This window comes from Tinamus guttatus, unplaced genomic scaffold (assembly GCF_059628265.1).
Source record: "Tinamus guttatus ecotype Peru unplaced genomic scaffold, ASM5962826v1 Tinamus_guttatus_pri_ptg000672l, whole genome shotgun sequence".
NCBI lineage: Eukaryota > Metazoa > Chordata > Aves > Tinamiformes > Tinamidae > Tinamus > Tinamus guttatus.
In genome coordinates, this window is record NW_028289206.1 from 151,135 (window position 1) to 170,622 (window position 19,488).

The 19,488-nt window shown below is 38.7% G+C and overlaps 1 protein-coding gene across 1 annotated transcript in view; it reads right to left on the reverse strand.

The window, feature by feature from the left end:
- Window positions 1-6,765: 6,765 nt before the first annotated feature.
- The window catches only part of RORB (RAR related orphan receptor B), a 41,470-nt gene continuing 28,747 nt past the window's right edge, over window positions 6,766-19,488 (reverse strand). Inside the window, exons 4-9 of the mRNA XM_088536439.1 lie at window positions 18,396-18,517; window positions 16,974-17,106; window positions 15,011-15,118; window positions 13,635-13,745; window positions 8,218-8,330; window positions 6,766-7,738 (exon numbers count right to left, since the gene is read on the reverse strand). Coding sequence (XP_088392565.1) covers window positions 7,583-7,738; window positions 8,218-8,330; window positions 13,635-13,745; window positions 15,011-15,118; window positions 16,974-17,106; window positions 18,396-18,517 — 743 coding nt within the window. The 3' untranslated portion in view covers window positions 6,766-7,582. The remainder of the gene's footprint in view (window positions 7,739-8,217; window positions 8,331-13,634; window positions 13,746-15,010; window positions 15,119-16,973; window positions 17,107-18,395; window positions 18,518-19,488) is intronic.

Sequence of the window (19,488 nt, forward strand, 5' to 3'; positions counted from 1 at the left end):
TACTCACTATACAGACTCATTGGGAACAGGCTTCTTTGACAGCCCTGTCCATTTTTTCCCCATTAAAAACAGAATTATACACTGAACACCAACGGCTGGTCAAAAGGCTTTATCTATTACAATCAGTTTCCATAAAAACTGAAGAGTACATTGCACTTATAGGAAGCAAGTACATAATTTGCTCTTTGATGTTTTTCCTCTTTAAAAAAAATCATTACAAAGTCTTATGCTTAAACAGAGACATAGAAAAAAATCAGTGTATTCACTGTCCCAGGTTATTTACAGCAAAAATTACGGAGACAGCGTACGTAGTATTAGACTTCCACAAGCATATATTAAAAGTAATAACATTTGAAAAAATATTTTATTTGTCTTCTACATTTCTACAATACATACTCAGATTTTTATTCTTGCTTTGTTTGTTTAGTTTTTAAGTAACTTTCTTTAGTGTTAATCAGATGAGGCAGACAGTGCAGCTGTAAAACAAGGGATTTTGTTGCTATTCTGACTCCTAATTTATTTATACTGTCCATTCATTACAGCCAGAGTAATTAGTTTAACATGGGAATTATCTCGCAGTGATTAGCATAAATCTCGGCATACCCCATGCGCTTGAGTTAGCTGGGTGTCGACAACGGCTTGCGTAGAGTTCAGTTGTGCTTTATCGGTGGCCGCAGGTACAATCAGGGAGCCGCTCTCTGCCACCCACCGGAGGTCACATTGCAGTAATGCGAGAGGCAAAAACTATCACAGCTAGTTCACTCACTATGCTACTCAGTGGCTTTTTAAGAATAAGTGCATGAATAAATCCCCATCTACTGCACAAGAATGCATGATCTACACTTTGTAGCATTAAGTTATTATTAGCATTTTATATTAACAACAACAACAACAACAACAACAACATTTTTTTTTGCCCAAAGACATTGAAGTGACACGTTAAAAAAACACACCGTAGTGCATATGTATCCCCAAAGAAGCTGACAGCTTAATCTAGTTACTTTGATTTATTAAGCTGAGTGTCTAGTCAAGACATATATAAGTGCTTTTTTTTTTTTTTCCTTCTTTTTAAATAAATCTGTTTTAAGTGGAACAGACTTTAAGGTAAAGCCTGTTCTTTGTGGCTGCCCATCTAGCCCTGCTTGTTCTTCAGTCAAGTTGAGTTTTTGTTGTCTAAATAATAAGGGAAGGGACCAACATGATCATAAAATTGAAAACTAGGAGACAATTTTCTAATTCTGTCCAGACAGAGTTTTATATTGAACATACTCTACTGTTGCCAATGTATAGCCACAAACAAGTTTTTTTCCTTGAAGCACATACATTTTTTCCAACAGCAGTATCTTCAATCGCAAATTAGCAGCTCCATCCAGCAAATCCAACAAATATGTAAAAACATTGTGATATCTACATTAAACTATTTTTTCTTTATAATATTGTACAGAAGACCGCGTGCAAAGCAAACATTTTCCTGCAAGTACAGTTACAAAGAAACACTTATAGTTTATTTATTGCTGCTATATTCAATGATGTTTTCTCTCACTCTCCCTATGTGCTGTGCTTGGAATTGTGAAGATGATGGAATTATGTAATTGTAGTACATCATGCTAGTGAACTCACTGTCCTCTCTGGCTGCAGTTACGCCTAGGAAATATTTGATCCCAAGCCAGCTTCCACCTTTGCAAGTGCGTTTTGCATGTTTCATTATTTTCTCAGCACAAACAAAAAGGAAGGTTTGTTTGGAGGATGCTGACACATCTATCTTGTCACTGGACTTTCAGACTGCCTTTTTGGGAAGAGTTACTGGTCCATGACTTACCACTGGAGAAATTTAGAGCCTATTCTTTTGATAATAGTTTTTTGTCTGCAGTTTAGAGAGCATACACCAATGGCTTTCTATGCTGAAGTGGTCTGCTGGAAACCATTTCTGAGACAGCAAGTTCCTGGGCTTTTTGGCTCCTTGTCATGCAGTCCTACTTATGGGGACAATACATGCAGGGATAATACAGTCGTGACATGCAGGGAGGGGGGGGAGAGAGGAGCCTGCTTCCTGCCTTGTCTGTGCAACATATCTTCTGCAAGCTGGAACAGCTTTGAGAAGGAGCAAAAATGAGTCATTTCCCACTCCAGACTTCATTCACAAGTAACAAGGTGCAGAAGGGAAAAGAAATAGAAGTAGGTACTCTGGCCAAACAACCCTACTTTTGAATTGGCAGGTGAAATGCTAGCAAGAATTTCAGTTGCCGGTAACCTCAAAGATGAAAACTCCAAATGCAGTGTGACACTTGGTTAATGATAAGGACCCTGATGCTTAGGGGGTCTTGGTTTCCATTCCAGCTTGTGGTAAGATCCTTCCACCTAGAAAATCCAGCCGACAGGAGCACATATGGATACCTACATGCTGTGAGGATAGGAGCAGCAATCAGGCTCCGAGAAGGGGAGAGACTCTTGGCTAGAGACCAGACATCAGCTCAATGACTATTAAGAAAATCCACTGCAATTTGTCTTTCTGCGTATGTTCTTATAGTGATAGGTCCATTGACAATACTTGGGATTGAGCTAGGGAAGGGCATTTCAAATCTCTCACGATTAGGCAATGGGAGTATTTTTCAGTAGCATGAAATAAAAAGCAGTCTTACGCACCTTTGCAGCAGATTAGCTGAGGCCTTGTCATACCATACAAAAGTCTGGCTGATGGTTGTGGCTTGATGCATCCGTGAGAAGAAGCGATAGCAGTTAGCCACTTCATTTTATATTGCTCACTATTTATAGGCATTTCTCCATGTGGTAATTCAGAAAATTGTGGCTCTCATTCCTGGTATGCCGTCATTTATTCCATATCATAGTCTTTCCTCCTACATACCTGCAGCAATTCTGAATATGAACTCACATTAATGGTACCTTAACTCAGTAACTTTAAACTGCACTTTCTGTTGTCAACTGCCTAAATTCAGTAACTCATACAGAGCTCGTTTGCATTTTGTCTCCAAAGGTCTTTCACAGCATAAACTGATTGCTCAGAAATGCTCCAGTGACTGTGAAACAACGGGTGACATAATTCCTGCATGAAGCTGAGGAAACACTGAGAGTGAATTCAGTTTATACCAATGTTGATTCTAATCACTGGCTTTAAAGCCTTGTCTGGGTCATGTTTGTTTGGGCAACTCAACCTGCGCCCCTCAAAGCCTCTAACATTCTCTTCCTAATTATTACCGTTATATTTATATAGCTATTTTTAATAATGAAACATCCCTGAGTGGCATACAGTGCAACATCTGCATCAAGCAGTGATTGTCAGTTAAAAAGTGTGAAACTTAAAGGAAAGAGGACCGGTACTCCAACATACTGTTCCTATAGGATGTTGGTCTTTCCGTTTCAACACATATACCTAGACACAATGTATTTGGACCAAAGAGACTGTTTGGTGTTTCATCCTGGGATGTCTAGTAGACAACTCTAAAAACAGGAACTGATCTTCCAGGTCAGATCTTGTCTCTGACGGGAACAGACCAACACAAAAAGTAGGGAGGAAGGAAGATGGTGGCAGCCCAAGTGCCTTTGCACAGCTTTTCAAGAGGAGAGAAAGAAAGGAGAAAGGTGCAGGTGCCATTACCTGCACGGTGAGGAGCTGGTCAGTGAACCACTTGGAGACACTGCAGAGGAGCAATGCAGTGGGAGGGGAGAGCATGAAGGAAAAGCTTTGTATCCTCCTTGTGCAGAAGATGTTAGGACAGAAAGCGCCATAAAACTAGCCTACAGGGAAACAGACATCTGCTGAGATGTGAGAGCAGAGACAACCACTTAACAAAGCTCATGTTCATGGCAGGTCATGCAGCTGCCCCAGCTGCAACACCCTACCCTTGGATGCATGCACTGAACAAACGCTGGTGCTCAAGACACAATGCAGAAGATAAACTGGCCCCTGAGAAAGAGAGCCAAAATGAAAAATGTGAAGCACAAAGTAAAAGCATTAAAAAGTAAATCTGAGGACAACATCTGACTTGTGCTCAGCAAAGCTCAAAAGGGACCCCATAATGCTGAGGACCTCTGACCTTATGCAGGGATGAGAATCTTCTGTGTGGTACCAAGATGCCTCCAATTTTAACAGCTCTAGCCAGAGCTCAGGGAGCCTGACAACTTGCAGAATCAGATCCTAAATACTGCCTATGACAAACCAATCATAAAATACATATTGCTTTTGGAAACAAGTTAGTTCAGATGAGTGTCTCCTATTACCCTGTTTTTCTAGCAATCGCTAAAGCACTCTTTTCATTAAGAGAAAATATGACTCTTGGAATTAATTCTTTATACAAAGAGCTGACAAGAGTGACATTTACACCAAAATAAAGTCCCTGTAGTAGTGTAATGAACAGTCTACATCTGCCTGCTTGACACCAACAATAACTTAGATCTTTGTGGTTGCATTATCTGAAAACAATGCTAGAAGATGCAATATATATTTAAAATCCTTTTTTTTTTGTTAAAAATCTGGTGTTCATTATTGAAAAATAAGTCCCATGTGAAGAACTTGACATGAAAAAGTCAATGTGCTCTAGATAACCCAGCCTGAGTAGGGGAGTTAGACCAGGTGATCTCTAGACCTCCCTTTCAACCTCAACCATTCCGTGATTCTGTAATTCTATGATTAGCCATTATACCAGAGTAGATGTGGCAAATATTAGTTCTAGGAACTTACTTGAAGGGTTTTAGATACTAGTGATGAAAAGTAATATGGATACAGATAAATAATGTCTTTTTCACTGGTCACCTTCATTTAGTTATCTTAACATAAGTCAAAAATCTAAAGAATTGATATCGTGATTTGAAAAGAATAAAATATTTACAAGAGGCAGCACATAACAGTGAGAGCCATATATGAACACAGCAGAACTTCTTTATTTACTAACACCAAGGACAGAAATTTATATAAACTAATCTGTATTTCTGTAGGCTGCCTAAATATCATATGTTTAATATATTAAACTGTTTTAAAAAGGATTTCAAATACACATATGTGCATGTTCCTGTGCTTGGAAAAAGGAAGGTAGGTATTAAGCCTCAGAGATCAAACATATCTCTTCTAATGTTAGCTGGACTGGACATTTTCCCATATGGGCCATGGATAAATATAGCTCATTAAGATTCCAGAAATTAGAAAGAGGCGGAGTTTGTGGTCCTGTTCACGAACTTGCCATATAAAAGATGTAAAAAGATATATCACTTTTATAAAGTGTTCCATTTTTAGAGCTCAGGTGGTATACAGAAGCACCAACTGCAGTGCATTCGTATCTATGTTAACTTATGGCATTTTAATGTCATTAGTAGAAATCACAAAATGTGCCCTGAGTTTGGAGTAAAACAAATATTTTAGAAATTGCTGTTGAAATTTTGCAGTTGTTATCACATTTACAATAAAATTATTTTCAGCTCAACTGATTATGGCATTTTTTATTTTCTGGAGTTGAAATGGATTTTCAGAGAAACACCTGTAAATTTAGGATTTATGATTGCTGTTGTATCTAAGAGATTGCTACACAGAAAGAACAGACAAACAACTGTTGGTTTGTCTAGTTTGGATGTCTGTTATGACATGTCTCATGAACCTCATGATGGAGGACAAGGGAAATCTTTATAAAATACCCTTGAAATAGCGTGTTAATTATTTGATCCTGCAGAAAGAGGAACAGAAGAGGGACATGAGAGCTCTGTTAGTCTCTTGGAAAAGCTGGAGGCATTAACCTATTGCAACAATCTGTGTTTCTGCATGTGTCCTGGGCCAGTTGTATCCCTGGGGGCTCCCATGACACTGTAGTGCTGCACAAGCCTGCACACAGCTCGTCTTTTGGCCTCTCTAAAAAGGACATCAGAGGAGTCTTCTCTTGAAAAGCTTCTTCAGGATAAAAGGGTAGTAAGCACAGAATCATGGGGAAAGTTGAACCTTGCTCTTTCACAGGTAGGAAGCCTATGGTTTGTGACTCTGGCAGCATCCAGAGGCATTAGTCATGACGGCTAACTAAATTTAGTTGGTCCGCAAGATTGAGTCTGTAGCTGTCTTTCACTCTCCTTTGCTTGGTTTGTGTTCTGTAATATAAAGTTATAATTTAAAACCATGAATCGGAATTTGACAGGGCTGAAGTGGTGGCAGCTATTGTAATTCAATCTGCATGTTTCCAGATCAGAACTTGATCTGTGCTGGCCTTTGGTTTTGCAAGACAATGGACAAAGTCAAAAGTCAGTTCAGAGACAGACAAAATCCCTGATCCTTTGCTCCCCTCCTGAAGAGCATATAAATCAAGCATATATGTATATATACACATACATGTACGTGCATATGTATATGGAAAATGGAAACCATCAGCTCATCTATATGATAGCTATGTGATATCAAGGTTGCCTTTTTAATCATGATTTTTGCTCGCTTTGAATTTCCTCTTCACTTGCTTTCTCCCCTGTGGTTGCTATTCTTCAGAGCTACGTTTTAGGCATCCTATGGTTTTCACTGAGATTACTATATGCCTTTCCATTGACTTCAGCAAAAACCAAACAAGCCTTGTAATTACTTTTCAGAGAAACATATAAAATAAAACCTTTTTTTTTTTTTTTTAGCAAATCAGAAAAATGTAAGAGTGGGATAGTCTACTTTTTACTCTGTTTTAGATACTTACTGACATCAGATATTGTCTTGTTACTTTTGTATATACTCTATCCCTACCCCAGAGGAAAACTCAAAAAAGCCCCTTTTCCTCTTTCCACTTGAATCTTCCAGACAAGGCTTTTGCACCATTGATACATTCCTGATGTTTCATTTACAGATTGCACAGATGTACTACATTACACATCTCAGAAAAGATCCTGTCGTTATACATAGGCAGTTGATGATTTAACTCTGACTGGCAAAGTAAATCTTGACTGACCAAATTAAACTGAATATTTTACTTGGAGAGTAAGAAATGTATGAGAGCCTGACTGAGCATCCTTCAAAAGTAGGCATGGTATTTTTAAGCTAGAGCATGTATGTATATAATACATACATATATATATATGTATATAGCACATATACATATTTATATGTGTATTCCATACATGCACAATAATTTCCAAGACAGCTACAAATTTCCACATGCATTAAACTATCTAAAAAGGAGAAATAGGCAAGCCTAATAAGTGGAATTTTCTTAAATTATATTTGAACAACAAACAGCAAGAGTAATACTGCAAAATACTGCTCTATTCTCATTTATATCTACAATAAATTTCTATGAACAGTTGTCTCCCAAAACATATCCCAATAAAATAATAAAAAAAGGTAAAACCCAGTGTCCTATATTTTTATATTCATGGTCATCTCAAAAAAAAAAAGAAGAAAAAAAGAAAAAAGTAAACAAAGAAAAGAAAAAAAATAACCCCACTCAGAGGTGCATATTTACATTCTTCAAACTGTAGCGGTGAAAAATAATTCTATTAAGTGCAGGACATTCCTAGTGTTGCAGTAGTGACATTTTTAATAAGTTCTTCATGAAAACAATTCTTATGTCTTAGCAGTGACGCATTCCATGACTATATGACAATTCTGTCTTCTCCTTTACTTGCAGCCAGTGGTAGAATCTGGATTGAAAAGCTCCTTATATAATGGAGGAAACAGTGTGTTCACTATATCTGGATGAGATTGTTTAAATACCTGTAGTTTCTCTCCGTGCAAGTTGCAAAGTGCAGTGATGGTTGGTATCTTGGCTATTAACTGTGCGATATTAAAAAAAAAAAAAGAAAGAAGGTGAAAATAAAATTACAGTTTCTAAAGTGAATTAAAGTAGCATCTTGTTGTCTGACTAAATACAACACTCTGAGCTCAATCAGAACCACCTATCCAACACACCAGAAATTGTTCGTACCATTAAACAAAGATATCCTGAAATTTTTAGTCAAGTGTCAAAGAATGTGTCTACGAAGAAGGACACATCTCCTGCCTCCAGGGATGTTTTTATAAAGCAATCCCACCTAAGGGCACTAAATAAAGTCATTAGAGGTTTGCACAAGAAAGAAAGAATAAGGAAAGACATTCAGAGACTGGAGTACAGGAACAACTTTCTTCTTCTCCCACTCAGTGCAAACACTTAGTTTGCTCCTTTTAACTTACACTAATGAACCAATGGACAGAGGAGTCGCTATTAAAAAGACACAAGATCTCAGAGTACTCCGTCTTTCTTTTTAATAATTTACCTTTGTCAAAGTCTCATCATCAAGGTGGTTCTTCTGGATCACATGTTGAAGTGCAAAGTAAATTTTTTCCTGAAGCTTTTGGACCTTCCTTGGCTCTATTAACCAGGCTCGATCTGAGAAAGAGAAAGGCAGAGGCTCAAACCAAGGAAAGTATGGAAGTGGGGCATGCTCACGGATGGACATAGTGTCCTGTGGGCTTTCACAGCAACCACAGGTCTCTTGAGGACTGTAAGATTAACACGTGGCTTCAGAGGCAGAATTTCTCCGTCCATTAAAGGATCACCTGAGAGTTTAATTAACACATATAAAATGTAGAGCAACACAATGTTGTTGCTCTACATTTGTTTGTTTGAGTGAGGAGAGAAAGGTAGAAGAAGAAATTTAACAAGGTCCAAGCATTTAATTATTCTCTTTTGCTACAGACAGTGTTTTTCTAGCTTCGTAGTGCTGAGGTGAAAAATATGTCATGTCATTTCAGTGACTTTTTAATCCATAAATAATAAACATATTAATCAAAACAGTCAGTCCTTTGAAAATAATAGAATATAATTATTTAAAAATTAAAACAAAATATATCTCATTATTTATTAGGCTAACGTTTTGAGACCAAATATTATATTCTGACTAAAAAGAAATGGCTTCCTTCAAAAGAATTTCTTTAATAATTCAACAGAATTATGAGTTGTTGTGACATCTTGAAGTGTAAATTTCTCATTATTTAGAAATGCTCTCTTTTTGAACAAGACAAAATAAAAGATTATCTGGGAGAAAAAACATTACATATACAGTTGTTTGGTACTGTATATGGCTTCTGCCATACTCAAATCTCCATTGATTTCAATGCGTGTAGGAGGTCTTTCTTAAGATCTGTGTTCTCACAAGCCATGGCTTCTTAAAACAACCACACACAAATGAAGTAGCAGACCTCAAGATAATTCTGAAAATATCAATGCAATGTGTTTACTGCGCCAATAGACTATTATGTTCCCATGCTGCAAACTTATTTCCTTCGGCAGCTCTCACAAACGAAACTGAAGCTTGGTACAGATTTAGCTTTCAAACAGGAAATGAAAAATAATCCGTTTTGTCACAGGACATGAGTTAGAAGGTACAAAAACCAAACTTTTCTATTTAGAGCTCTTTTTTTTTCTCCTCTTCTGTTACTAAAATATTCCATATATACACTGTAAGTGGACCATTTCTGTGAGATGCTCATCATATGGACTACATTACAAGAGTATTTCTGTATAGAAGCTGCTTTCTGACACAATGCAAGAAGACTGCATGGTAAGTGTACATCATCAAAAACTTTTTTTAAAAAAAGGCACCAAATTTCCAAATACTTAGCAGGTGCTCAGAAAAAATCGCTCTGTTTTTCTGTTGCATTAGTAGGCATAGAAAGAGAATTAGCTAAGAGTGTACACAGCACCCACAGAAATGAGCACACAGAAGAATGTAGAGTTTTTCCAAAGTTAGATGCCAAATTTTACGCTATTGCAAAACATGCATTTCAAAAGTATTAAATCAAGGCCTATTGTGCCACGCTGAAACTAGAAAGGTTTATTGTAGAGAGAAATCCTTAAAGATTTGTCTTTCTGTCACAGAAATAAGCTTAAAAATAGACTGAAGCTGTTGGTGCAGAGGTTTCATAAATTATCTGTCACAGAGTATGCTTTATATAGTGCAAGCGTGGTTAAATTTATGACAAGAGCTAGGTGAAACTCTTACAACGGATATGAATTTGCACCCCAAAATGTGATTTCTAAAACCTAAAAACCATCCACAACTTTGGCTGGAATTCCAGAGATACCTCTAGTTACATTTGCAAAAGTGTTGGAAAAAAAAAGTCAATAAATAAGTGACTAGTGATAAGAATATGAGAAATTCAGTTCAGTTCTGTGCTTTTCTTGTAGGAATTTGGACTCATCTACATGAGAGTGTATAGGCTACTAGGCAAAATTGTAATGCTGAACAGAAGATAAAGGTCAAATCAGAAGCTCTCCTTCTGTGAAAAGGAAGATGGGAAAAAAGGGGATGTGATTATTCGGAAATTCAGAGGAAGGGGGAGTAGAGTGCAGGGATCAGCATGTTTGTTGGTGGAGATGTTCTAGCATCCATTGTTGAGGTCATTTTACAATGTCTTAATCTCGGAAATAAGAAATCAACCCAAATAAATACCCACCAGCATGGTAGTTATAGCACTCATGTGAAAAGAGAAAATTCTGAAAAGAGAATAAAATGAATCTTAGTATTTCACTTAAGGAAATGTCAGTGTCCCTATACCAGTGTTGGAAGGAATGGGGCGGGATGGTACTTAAATGGACAAATACTTCAATTTTTTTTTATTTCTATAAAATCAAATAGATGTTTTGAACTACCTGGAACAACTAGTGTGGGGCACAAAGATTTCCTTTTCTACTATTTATTGTTATTATTTTGGCAAAAGAATAAATGAAAAATTTCATTGTCTTCCCAAATTCAAGCAGTCTGGCTGACCTGGTAGTAATCCAATCAAAAAAGTAGTTTTTTTTTTTTTTTTTTCATAAGAGTTTGTTTCACACATGTACATGCTGCTTCAGCCCATCACTTTTTTTTTTAATTGCTTCTGTCATGGCCAAAGATACACATGCGTTCAGTTTATAGGAAGAAGCAGTCAGCAGGCATCAAGTGTGCTTTCACATTTGTGTTAAAGAAACAGGAGAAAAACACTTTGCATGTTTCCTCTTGCCTGGGTGTAGGAAAAGCCAACTTGGACATGACAGGTGGAACTGTGAATTGCTGCAGTATTTAATCTTGTCTCACCAGCTCCCCCCGCAAGCTTGATCGTGGTGAAAAGAACTTGGAATTGCCTCTGCTTATCTGTGCTACTTGGCAGAAACAGAAGCTGCTATTCAAGAAACACACAGCTCTGGAGTGCTGTATCAGGACTGCTGTATATCAAGACTGAAATTCATTAGTAGAGCTAATAGGGAGGCTTTCACAATGCATGCCTGCCATACAGCTGGCCCAAAGCCAGTGCTGTGTCGCTAGCTTCTTCAAACACTTAATGTATTTGCAGATGTTTTACAAGGAGCGTGGCTTCTCAGGAAACACGAACTGCTGGCAAAATGCAAGAGATTTTGGTGCCTCATGAACAAAAAGGGCATATGAAGAACTACAAAGCCTGAATTGGGATTTTGATATCCATTTAGTGCCTACCTGCAGCTAAGGACATTTCATAAACCAAGTTTCATTACAGTCGGCGGGAAGCATTGCATTACTTGAAGAGGCTTTACCCAGGCATAAGGCACATGAGCCCCAGAACTGCTAGAAATGTTCTGTAACCAGATTTTGTTGGCTTGCAGTATAATTTTCGCTCCTTCCAAAATTACCTGGGAAATGATTCTGGACAGAAATCTGATTTCTTTTAAAGTCTTCTTTAAAACTTTTGACTTCTTTTTGGCTAGAAATCACATAGTGACTCTTTTCCCTCAGAAGTAATCTCCCTGTTTTACCCAAAGTGCTCTGAATTCAGCAAAAATATTCTTATTGCTATCTATCTAGCTCTTATTTTTGCAATTCATGACATTTTAAGGAAATTAAAAGTAAAGTAAAACACCGCTTAGATTTTAGGAAAGTCAAATGCAGATCTTCTTTACAAGGATTCCAGCAGCTTTTCTCCATAAGAGGAAGAACTTTACTGTGAGAGAGGCAGAGCCCTGGAACAGGCTGCCCAGAGAGGCTGTGGAGTCTCCTTCTCTGGAGATCTTCACAACCCCCCTGGATGCCACCCTGTGCCACGTGCTCTGGGTGTCCCTGCTGGAGCAGCGGGGTTTGACTAAATGATCTCTAGAGGTCACTTTCAACCTCAACATTTTTGTGATTCTGTGTGTGATTCTAACTTATGTTGCTTCATAATATGAAGCAAATTGGAAACAACTAACCCATCCCCTGCTTCCTCTGTTGTTACCACGCTCTTGAAGAACTTCACAGTCCAGACCTCACCAGACCTCATTGCTTTCAGCAGTCTGGAAATCTGTTTGGTCTAGCAAGGTATCCAGGACAGGAGTAAGCTCACTGCATATAACCTACAGAGCATCATTTATTGCTGCTTGACACATTGCCTATACCTTGTCATGGTCACAAGCTTGCTCTTCTCAGACTGGTGGAGGGATGGTGGAGAAGGACCTATCAGGATGTCATGTGTTCAACATCCCAGAGCTGTCATTCCTGCATATAGCAGAGATGTAGCCAAGGTACACACGTGCTGGGCCACTCAAACCCTCCTATCCCTGCAGTCACTGGCTAATCCCTCTCATTGCAGAGCAGACAGTGTACTGCAAGGACTGCTTGAAGGGAAAACAAAAGGAGCAAAGTCCTTTCAGGAGGTGTTCTCAATGATGAGAATGAACATGTTGACACCATCTGTGCTACTCTAATTCTGTAATCTCCGCCACAGACGTGCAAAAGGGCAAAGTGACCTAGAACAGGCTGTTAGCAGAACATGCTGGAAAAATAATTTGCAGCACGATTTTTATTTTGTAAAGAGATCTAAAGAAGTTATTCTTAATGGGAGTTGGTGGGGGCGGGTCTACCACCACATTAAACTGTGAGCCTGATCCACCTGCTGAGGCAATTCAGTCACCAAAGCTCCTTTCCTGTGGCCAGACATTCTGAGCTGATTCAGAGTACACTTGCCTGGGAGGAGCTGTGGTGTGTGAACACGTGCAAAAGAGCACATTGGCCCAAGATGCACCATGTCGCACTTGCAGCTAAATTCACACAGGACTGTGGACAGTATTTTATACTTCATCCTCACATGGACAATCCCACCAGAATTACGGACTCCCTTATCCATGTGCTTCCAGGAGGAGTCTACCTCAGAGCAAAGGGCAGAGATGAAACCTGGAGCTGCCTGGAGATCCAAGGAGGAACATGTAGCTCCCCAGGCACTGTGCTTCTCCATGCAGAGGGTGGAGGGTCACCACCTGGGCCCTAGGTCCAAGCCTTGCTCCAGGTCTGCCACCAGCAACTTTTGTCTCATGATAGATCCCACAGATGGTAAGCTGACCCTTGACTCAAACATAGCCAATCTTTTCCTACGGTTTAAGTTCAAGTAGCAAACAGACATTTTTTTGGGGCCGGGGAGCGGGATATGACTGTAAGTTTCCATAACTGCATAGTCTGTCTGAAAATTTTTATGATGGCATCCTCTCATTCAAAACTATTTCAAATATGTTTTAACTGCTGACAGTTTTCCAAAAAGAGTGGGTGGTACATTTGAGCAACACATTCATTCATCAAATTGTTTAACACACCACGTAAAGAAAAGCAACAACTGTTTAAATAAGTAGAAATACAGGTGGGCAAGAAATACAGGTGACGGAGGCGATGAGGGGAAAGAGGGATTCTTTGTGGGATCTGCAATGAATAATTACCTGGTGATATCAGAACAGCAGAGGAAAACAAGGCAATCTCCTCTTCAGTCAGCTGTAAGGAACATAAATTCTTTGCAAAGTCAAATGCTTCATTCACCAGATCATCAGAACCTACAGACCACAGGGGACAAAGTCAATGCTTTTCAATAGAAATTCATCAGCTTTTTAACTTGACTTGAAAATTGGCTTGTTTTGGTGTCAAAGAAAATCTGAAGTCAACATTTGTACTTCTAAAAGAGGTGTCTTCCATCAGCTATAAAAATTCAACCTAGTGTGAAAACTTGCTACTTCACGTATCACTAAAACATCCAATGAAGTTACCAAGAGTTAGGGAAATGACTTTACCAAAAGCACAGAGAGATCTCAGATTTTTTTTTTCTATGTATGTGGAAAGTAATGTTATTATTAAACAGATACTAATCTAAAGGACATAGATGACCAAAATCTAAGCAAAATGAGTAACTTTAAATAACTTCCATGTATAACATTTATTTAATGAACAGTACAAACATTTTTGAAAAAATGTAAAAGTATAGCAAAGATCAAAATAAATCTACTACTGCATATTAACCCAGGCAAATGTTCTGTTTATAAAATTTATCTATCCGTAATATGGATAACCACAAAACCCATAGTAATGCTATGGTTATCAATATGCTAATAATAAAAATATACACATACATATGCATATATAGTAATATATGCATGTAAAGGAAGTAAATCTCTCTGAGTTAAGTCCTGATTTTTTCATAATTAAATTAGCTGTTATTATATTTATTGCATGGATGGACAAAAGAAAACATTTAGCTGTTTATAATTTGGGTAGCACTCAATATCATGTTGAGAAATGAAGCAATTTTTTAATATACGGATCTATGAGCTTAAAAAATTCTGCGGATTCTGATCATTTTAGGTATGAAAACCTAAAACCTTTCATATCTTTTCATATCTTTCGTACCTTAGGTATGGAAACCTTGCTACCTTTTGCTATGGGCCATCCTTTTAGTCTCCTCACTAATGAGCATAAAAACAATTCTTTCCTTTACTCCTTTGGCACAATAAATGGGAGAGATTTTATACATCAGATATAACTGAGCTATGATGCCAAATCATTTTGGTTCTATCGCAATTTCTTTTTGCAAAATTTAGAGGTCAAAATAGGAAACATCTCATGGAACTCTCTCAGTGCATTTTTTTTTTCCACTATCGAAAACCACTTAGTGCTAGCAGATATGGAGTCACTTTTTAAGTTCAAGCATGCAGCTTTCAGGATTCAAAATTTGCTGAAGACTTCCGCTGCATTCACTACTCCCAAAAAACCAAATCTGCCACCATTTGGTTCAGTGCAGTGATTGAAAAGAAAGAAACAGACGTACCCAAGGCTTTAAACATTTGCATCCCTCCATACTTTCCTTCAAACAGAACAGTATTGTTGAGTGGGTTGAAGGCACGGCACATTCTCACCAAAACCACTTCCAAGCAGCCTGTGGGACCCAAAAAAGAGTAAAAGTGTCGTGGATTACTGAAAAAGTCACAATATGGGGAGTTTCAAGAAAATATGTAGGAAAACATTAGCCATTAGATGCATCATTGGGGAGGGATACACACTCTTTTGAGATGCATAAATGAGATCTCCCTCCTGTCTGGGTTGACTAGAGAAAGGAGACATTTCCAGTCCAAGCCCACTCCCCACCTTTTTTTTTGAAGTGGACTTTCTTCATTGCAGCAAATTGGTAAGCTGGGTTTGTTTTGTATTTGGCTAATTATTTTCCACTACAAGCATTTCTCATGAAAATTAGTCATTTGTTGTCTTTTTTAATAAACGTGTTTTATATAAAATGGAGCTTTGTTCAGTATGGTTATGAATATCAGATTCCTATGGTTGAAGGAGTAGAAATATCACAAAGTGCTTTCAGAGAAAAAACAAAAATTAAAGAACTACCAAAAAAAAAAAAAAACACCTTCCTAAATCATGTTTTCCTTTTGTTTCTCTCATTTTTCTGTCAGGTTGAGAAATGGCCATAAACACCTTTTTTTTTTCCCCCTTACCCTTTTTTATTACTCCCTACATGCAAAAACATGCAGTTTGGAAAAAAAATGAAGAGAAAAACAATTTCAGATTTATCTCAATTTAAAATTCCCTGCCTAAATCCAAATTTCCTGCAAGAGAAACTGTGAATCTGGGGGTTCTTTTGCACACATATTTTTGAGTGAAAAAGCCTGATTTTCCAACTTCTTCTGCTTAGCATTAGCAGCAAAATGGAAAATAAAACCTGACATGTTTAGACATGCTGAAGTTAACCAGAGCTGTCCAACTGTATGGCCAAATAAAACTTTTTCCTTAAGGTGCAATTGTGTTGTTAGTTTTGCCAGGCAAGTGTCTGCACCTACTTCAGGTGCAGACATCTGCAGAAGTTTTGGAGTTGGTATGAGCTTTACAAATCAGTCTCAAGTGAAGAGCCTTTCCCTTTGCAGGAGTCTGCATGTGTATTCCCTGTGTCTCCATGTCTCCCTCACTGTCCCCAGTGCCTTGGGTCAGCCCCACGCTGCCTTGTGGCCCTGGGCACGGTGCACTGAGCCTCACTGACTCCCAGACTTAAAGAAGAGTTCTCCAGGGAAAGAAGCAGCATGTCTTATGCTTTGATGAGCCTCCTCTGGAGTGAGGAGGGAGCAAGAAACTCCGAATGACGCAGCTTGCGCTAAACTTGTGCAGCTCACCTGCTAACACCATTTGTCCTTCCCAGTTAAATGGTGCTATTACATAGCCACGATAGACCTTGTCACCAAGGATGGAAGTTCCTGAGGCCACACCGTGGCAGCACCCCCATTCCCCATGCCCTTTCTAGCAAGCATGCACCGCCACGCGTGCTCGGAGCTCCGGCTCTGCCCTAATCCGCTCTCATCCCTCCTGACACCAACTGGCGCCAGCAGGGATTTTTCCCCCTGCACATTGGCTGCAGGCTATTGTGGCAGCCTCATTAGAAAGATTAGAGATGACCACAGAGGCAGGCCCTTGTGCTCGCTCCACTAATGACAAGCAGGGTCTTAAGGGGTAGCAGATGAGTGATGCAACCAGCCGAATTCGCAAGGTCCTTCCACTACATGTCAGGTTGGAGACTTCAGTTTTCATGGTGATTTTGTGTGCATGTGAGTATTAAATCACCACAAATGGTGGTAGAGGGAGAGAACCAGAAGGAAGTAATGTTCCTGACATGCTGATGCTGGTGAAACGGACTGAGGAGCTGCCCTTCTTTAAAAATTAAAATGACCTGGTAAACAAGACAACAGAGTACGCATGCAGCGGGCTGTGGGGATATATGTTCATTGGCATGTACCCACCTGACTTAAGCAGGAGGATTTGGTCATTCTGGCAGAGCTCCATGAAGCCGGTTATCCGCTTCGCAAACTCCACCACGTACTGAATGGCGTGGGTGATCTGAATGGCACACTGCTGCCACAGAGCTTCTCTTGTCTTCCCGTGAACATGCGAGAAAAGCAAAGCAGTAAGCAAGCGGGTTCATTAGAGCATTAAGGATTTCAGGTGGCCGGGCAGAAAAGCGCAACCCAACCCATGGATTTTGCCCAAGGCAGGGCTAAGGCATCCCTATTTATTAAATTGCCTGACACTTCTCATTAGAAGGCTGTTTGCACAAGTCGTTTGTCCGAGATCTGAACTCTGGCATTGTCTCTTCAAAAGGAGGGCTGAATTGGCCAGTGCTATCCATTGATTTTAATACTGGCTTTTGTGCAGGATTTATAAACAGCAACACAAACATCCCAGAGTACTGTTAGAGGGGAAGCAGATCAGTGCTAGAAGGTCATCTACTGGAATATTTATGCTAGCTTAAAACTTTTTTAAAAAAATCCTTAAAGTATCATTGTAATCTTAACAATGATTACACCAGAATTTTATGTCCTTGATACTTAGTTTCATTGTCCATTTGTGTGCACATGCACCTTGATGCTGTTGGGTTGCATGCCACAGCTCTGTAAGCTGTGGTGTGTCTTTATTTCTGCCAGATCTGCAAAGACACAAAGCTTTCAAGTAACAAGTTTGGCTCTCTGATGTCTGTTGCCTGATCAGCTATTCTGTCAACTAAATTTTAGTTGCAGAACCATCGCTGGTGATGTTACAAATGAGGAGGCACAAAAAACACAGCAGGGTTTCGGTGAACTGGTCTACATCTGAAGAGCTACTAGTGAGCAATATCCTGAGCCAGCTTGACCTGCAAATCATAGAGCTAAAATGAAAATATAATTTGGTCAATTTTCCAATCACTTTTGAACAACTGCTTCTTACAGAGTACTTTGCTTTCATCATTGTTAATATCTAAAAGTGATTGATATTTATTTTGCTTGTAGTGAAAATATTTATTACTCACTATTTCACTTTACTACTGAAAAGGGACACGTCTAGCAGATTTCAAAATTATATAAAACAAAGCTGTGTAGTCCTATTTTCTGAAAGCTCTTGCTTTGGAGAAGGGCTGATCCTGATGACCTTAAAGTCAACTGAAATTCTGCAAAAAGCTTAGGCCTAATGTAACTGTGAATGGAAAACTAGATTTTATAACCTCTCCCAAGACTTCACATCAGCAAATATTGTAACTTGCTGGAAAGATGCTGCTTAAGCATTTAAAAAACTTATTTTTAACTCTTGAAGAAGAAACTGATCAGTTTATCCTTGCCCAATATGCTGCACTGGAAACAATTTCAAACAATGGGGAGAAGAAGGAAAAAAAGCATATTACAGGACTGTACCTTGCTCTGGTAGACCTTAATTTCTTCATACGTGTGAGTCTGCCATGCTAGCTGGTGTAGTTCCTCCATTGTATATTGACAAGTCTCCAAATGAGATTTAATGATATTCTGTGCAATTCGATCTGAGAAGAGAAAAAGAGAAAACAGCTTGGATGAAACACCCTGGTGAACACTGATTTGCAATAGTAAAAAGCTGAAAACATTAAAGTTATTGGAAAATGCAGATTTTCAGAAAAACATATTTTCCTTCCAATCGTACCTTTCTAACTCACTCACTCACTCTCTATTTTTTTATTTCTGAAAATGTCTGTTGTAAAATGTTTTCATTTCTGACCAAAGCCAAAGGATACTCCACTTTTTGTGGCTTTGCAAGTGAAAATAACAGCAGGTCTTGTGAAAGTGTTCATATGTTTCATTCTGTAAGAGATTTTTCATTGCTGTATTTAAATAAACATAGATTTGAGCCCTGAATCACTACTGTCTGCCTGAGTCTGTGCAGCTGCCCAGCCCTGGCGCTTGGCCCTGATTTGGGCATTTGCATGACCTTGAGGAGATTCAGATCAGAGAAGCAGGATTTTTTTTCTGTTTTATACAAATTATCTTCCATTTGGAATCTTGCTGAACATGGAGACTAGTGCTAGTGAGGGGCAAAAGCTGAAACTAGCAATATAGGTTTTAGAAGTAGAAGAGGAGGAATAGATTACACTTTTCTGTGACAGCTCGGGATTGATGTGAAATTACAATCTTATAGTAACATGGAATACAGGATATACGGGGAAATAAACTGTTCAGTGCTGGTCTGATATCTCACTGAAATTAATAGGAAATGTCTTAGAGAAATATTTGCAGGCAGGTATTTTTCTTTCAAACCATGTGATGGGGTAAAGAAAGACTTTCTCAGTTAGTTTCCAGTATGGGTTCATTAGCTCCATGGATATATCATGTTGCAGCAAAAGAAAGAATTCCTTAATTCTGTATGAGTAAAACCTACATATCTCATGAAACTTAGGGCTTCAGCCTGACGACGTTGCTTAAATGAAATACCTTTTAACAAGGAAACAAGTAAAAGTCATAGGACTGAAGTGAAATGCTG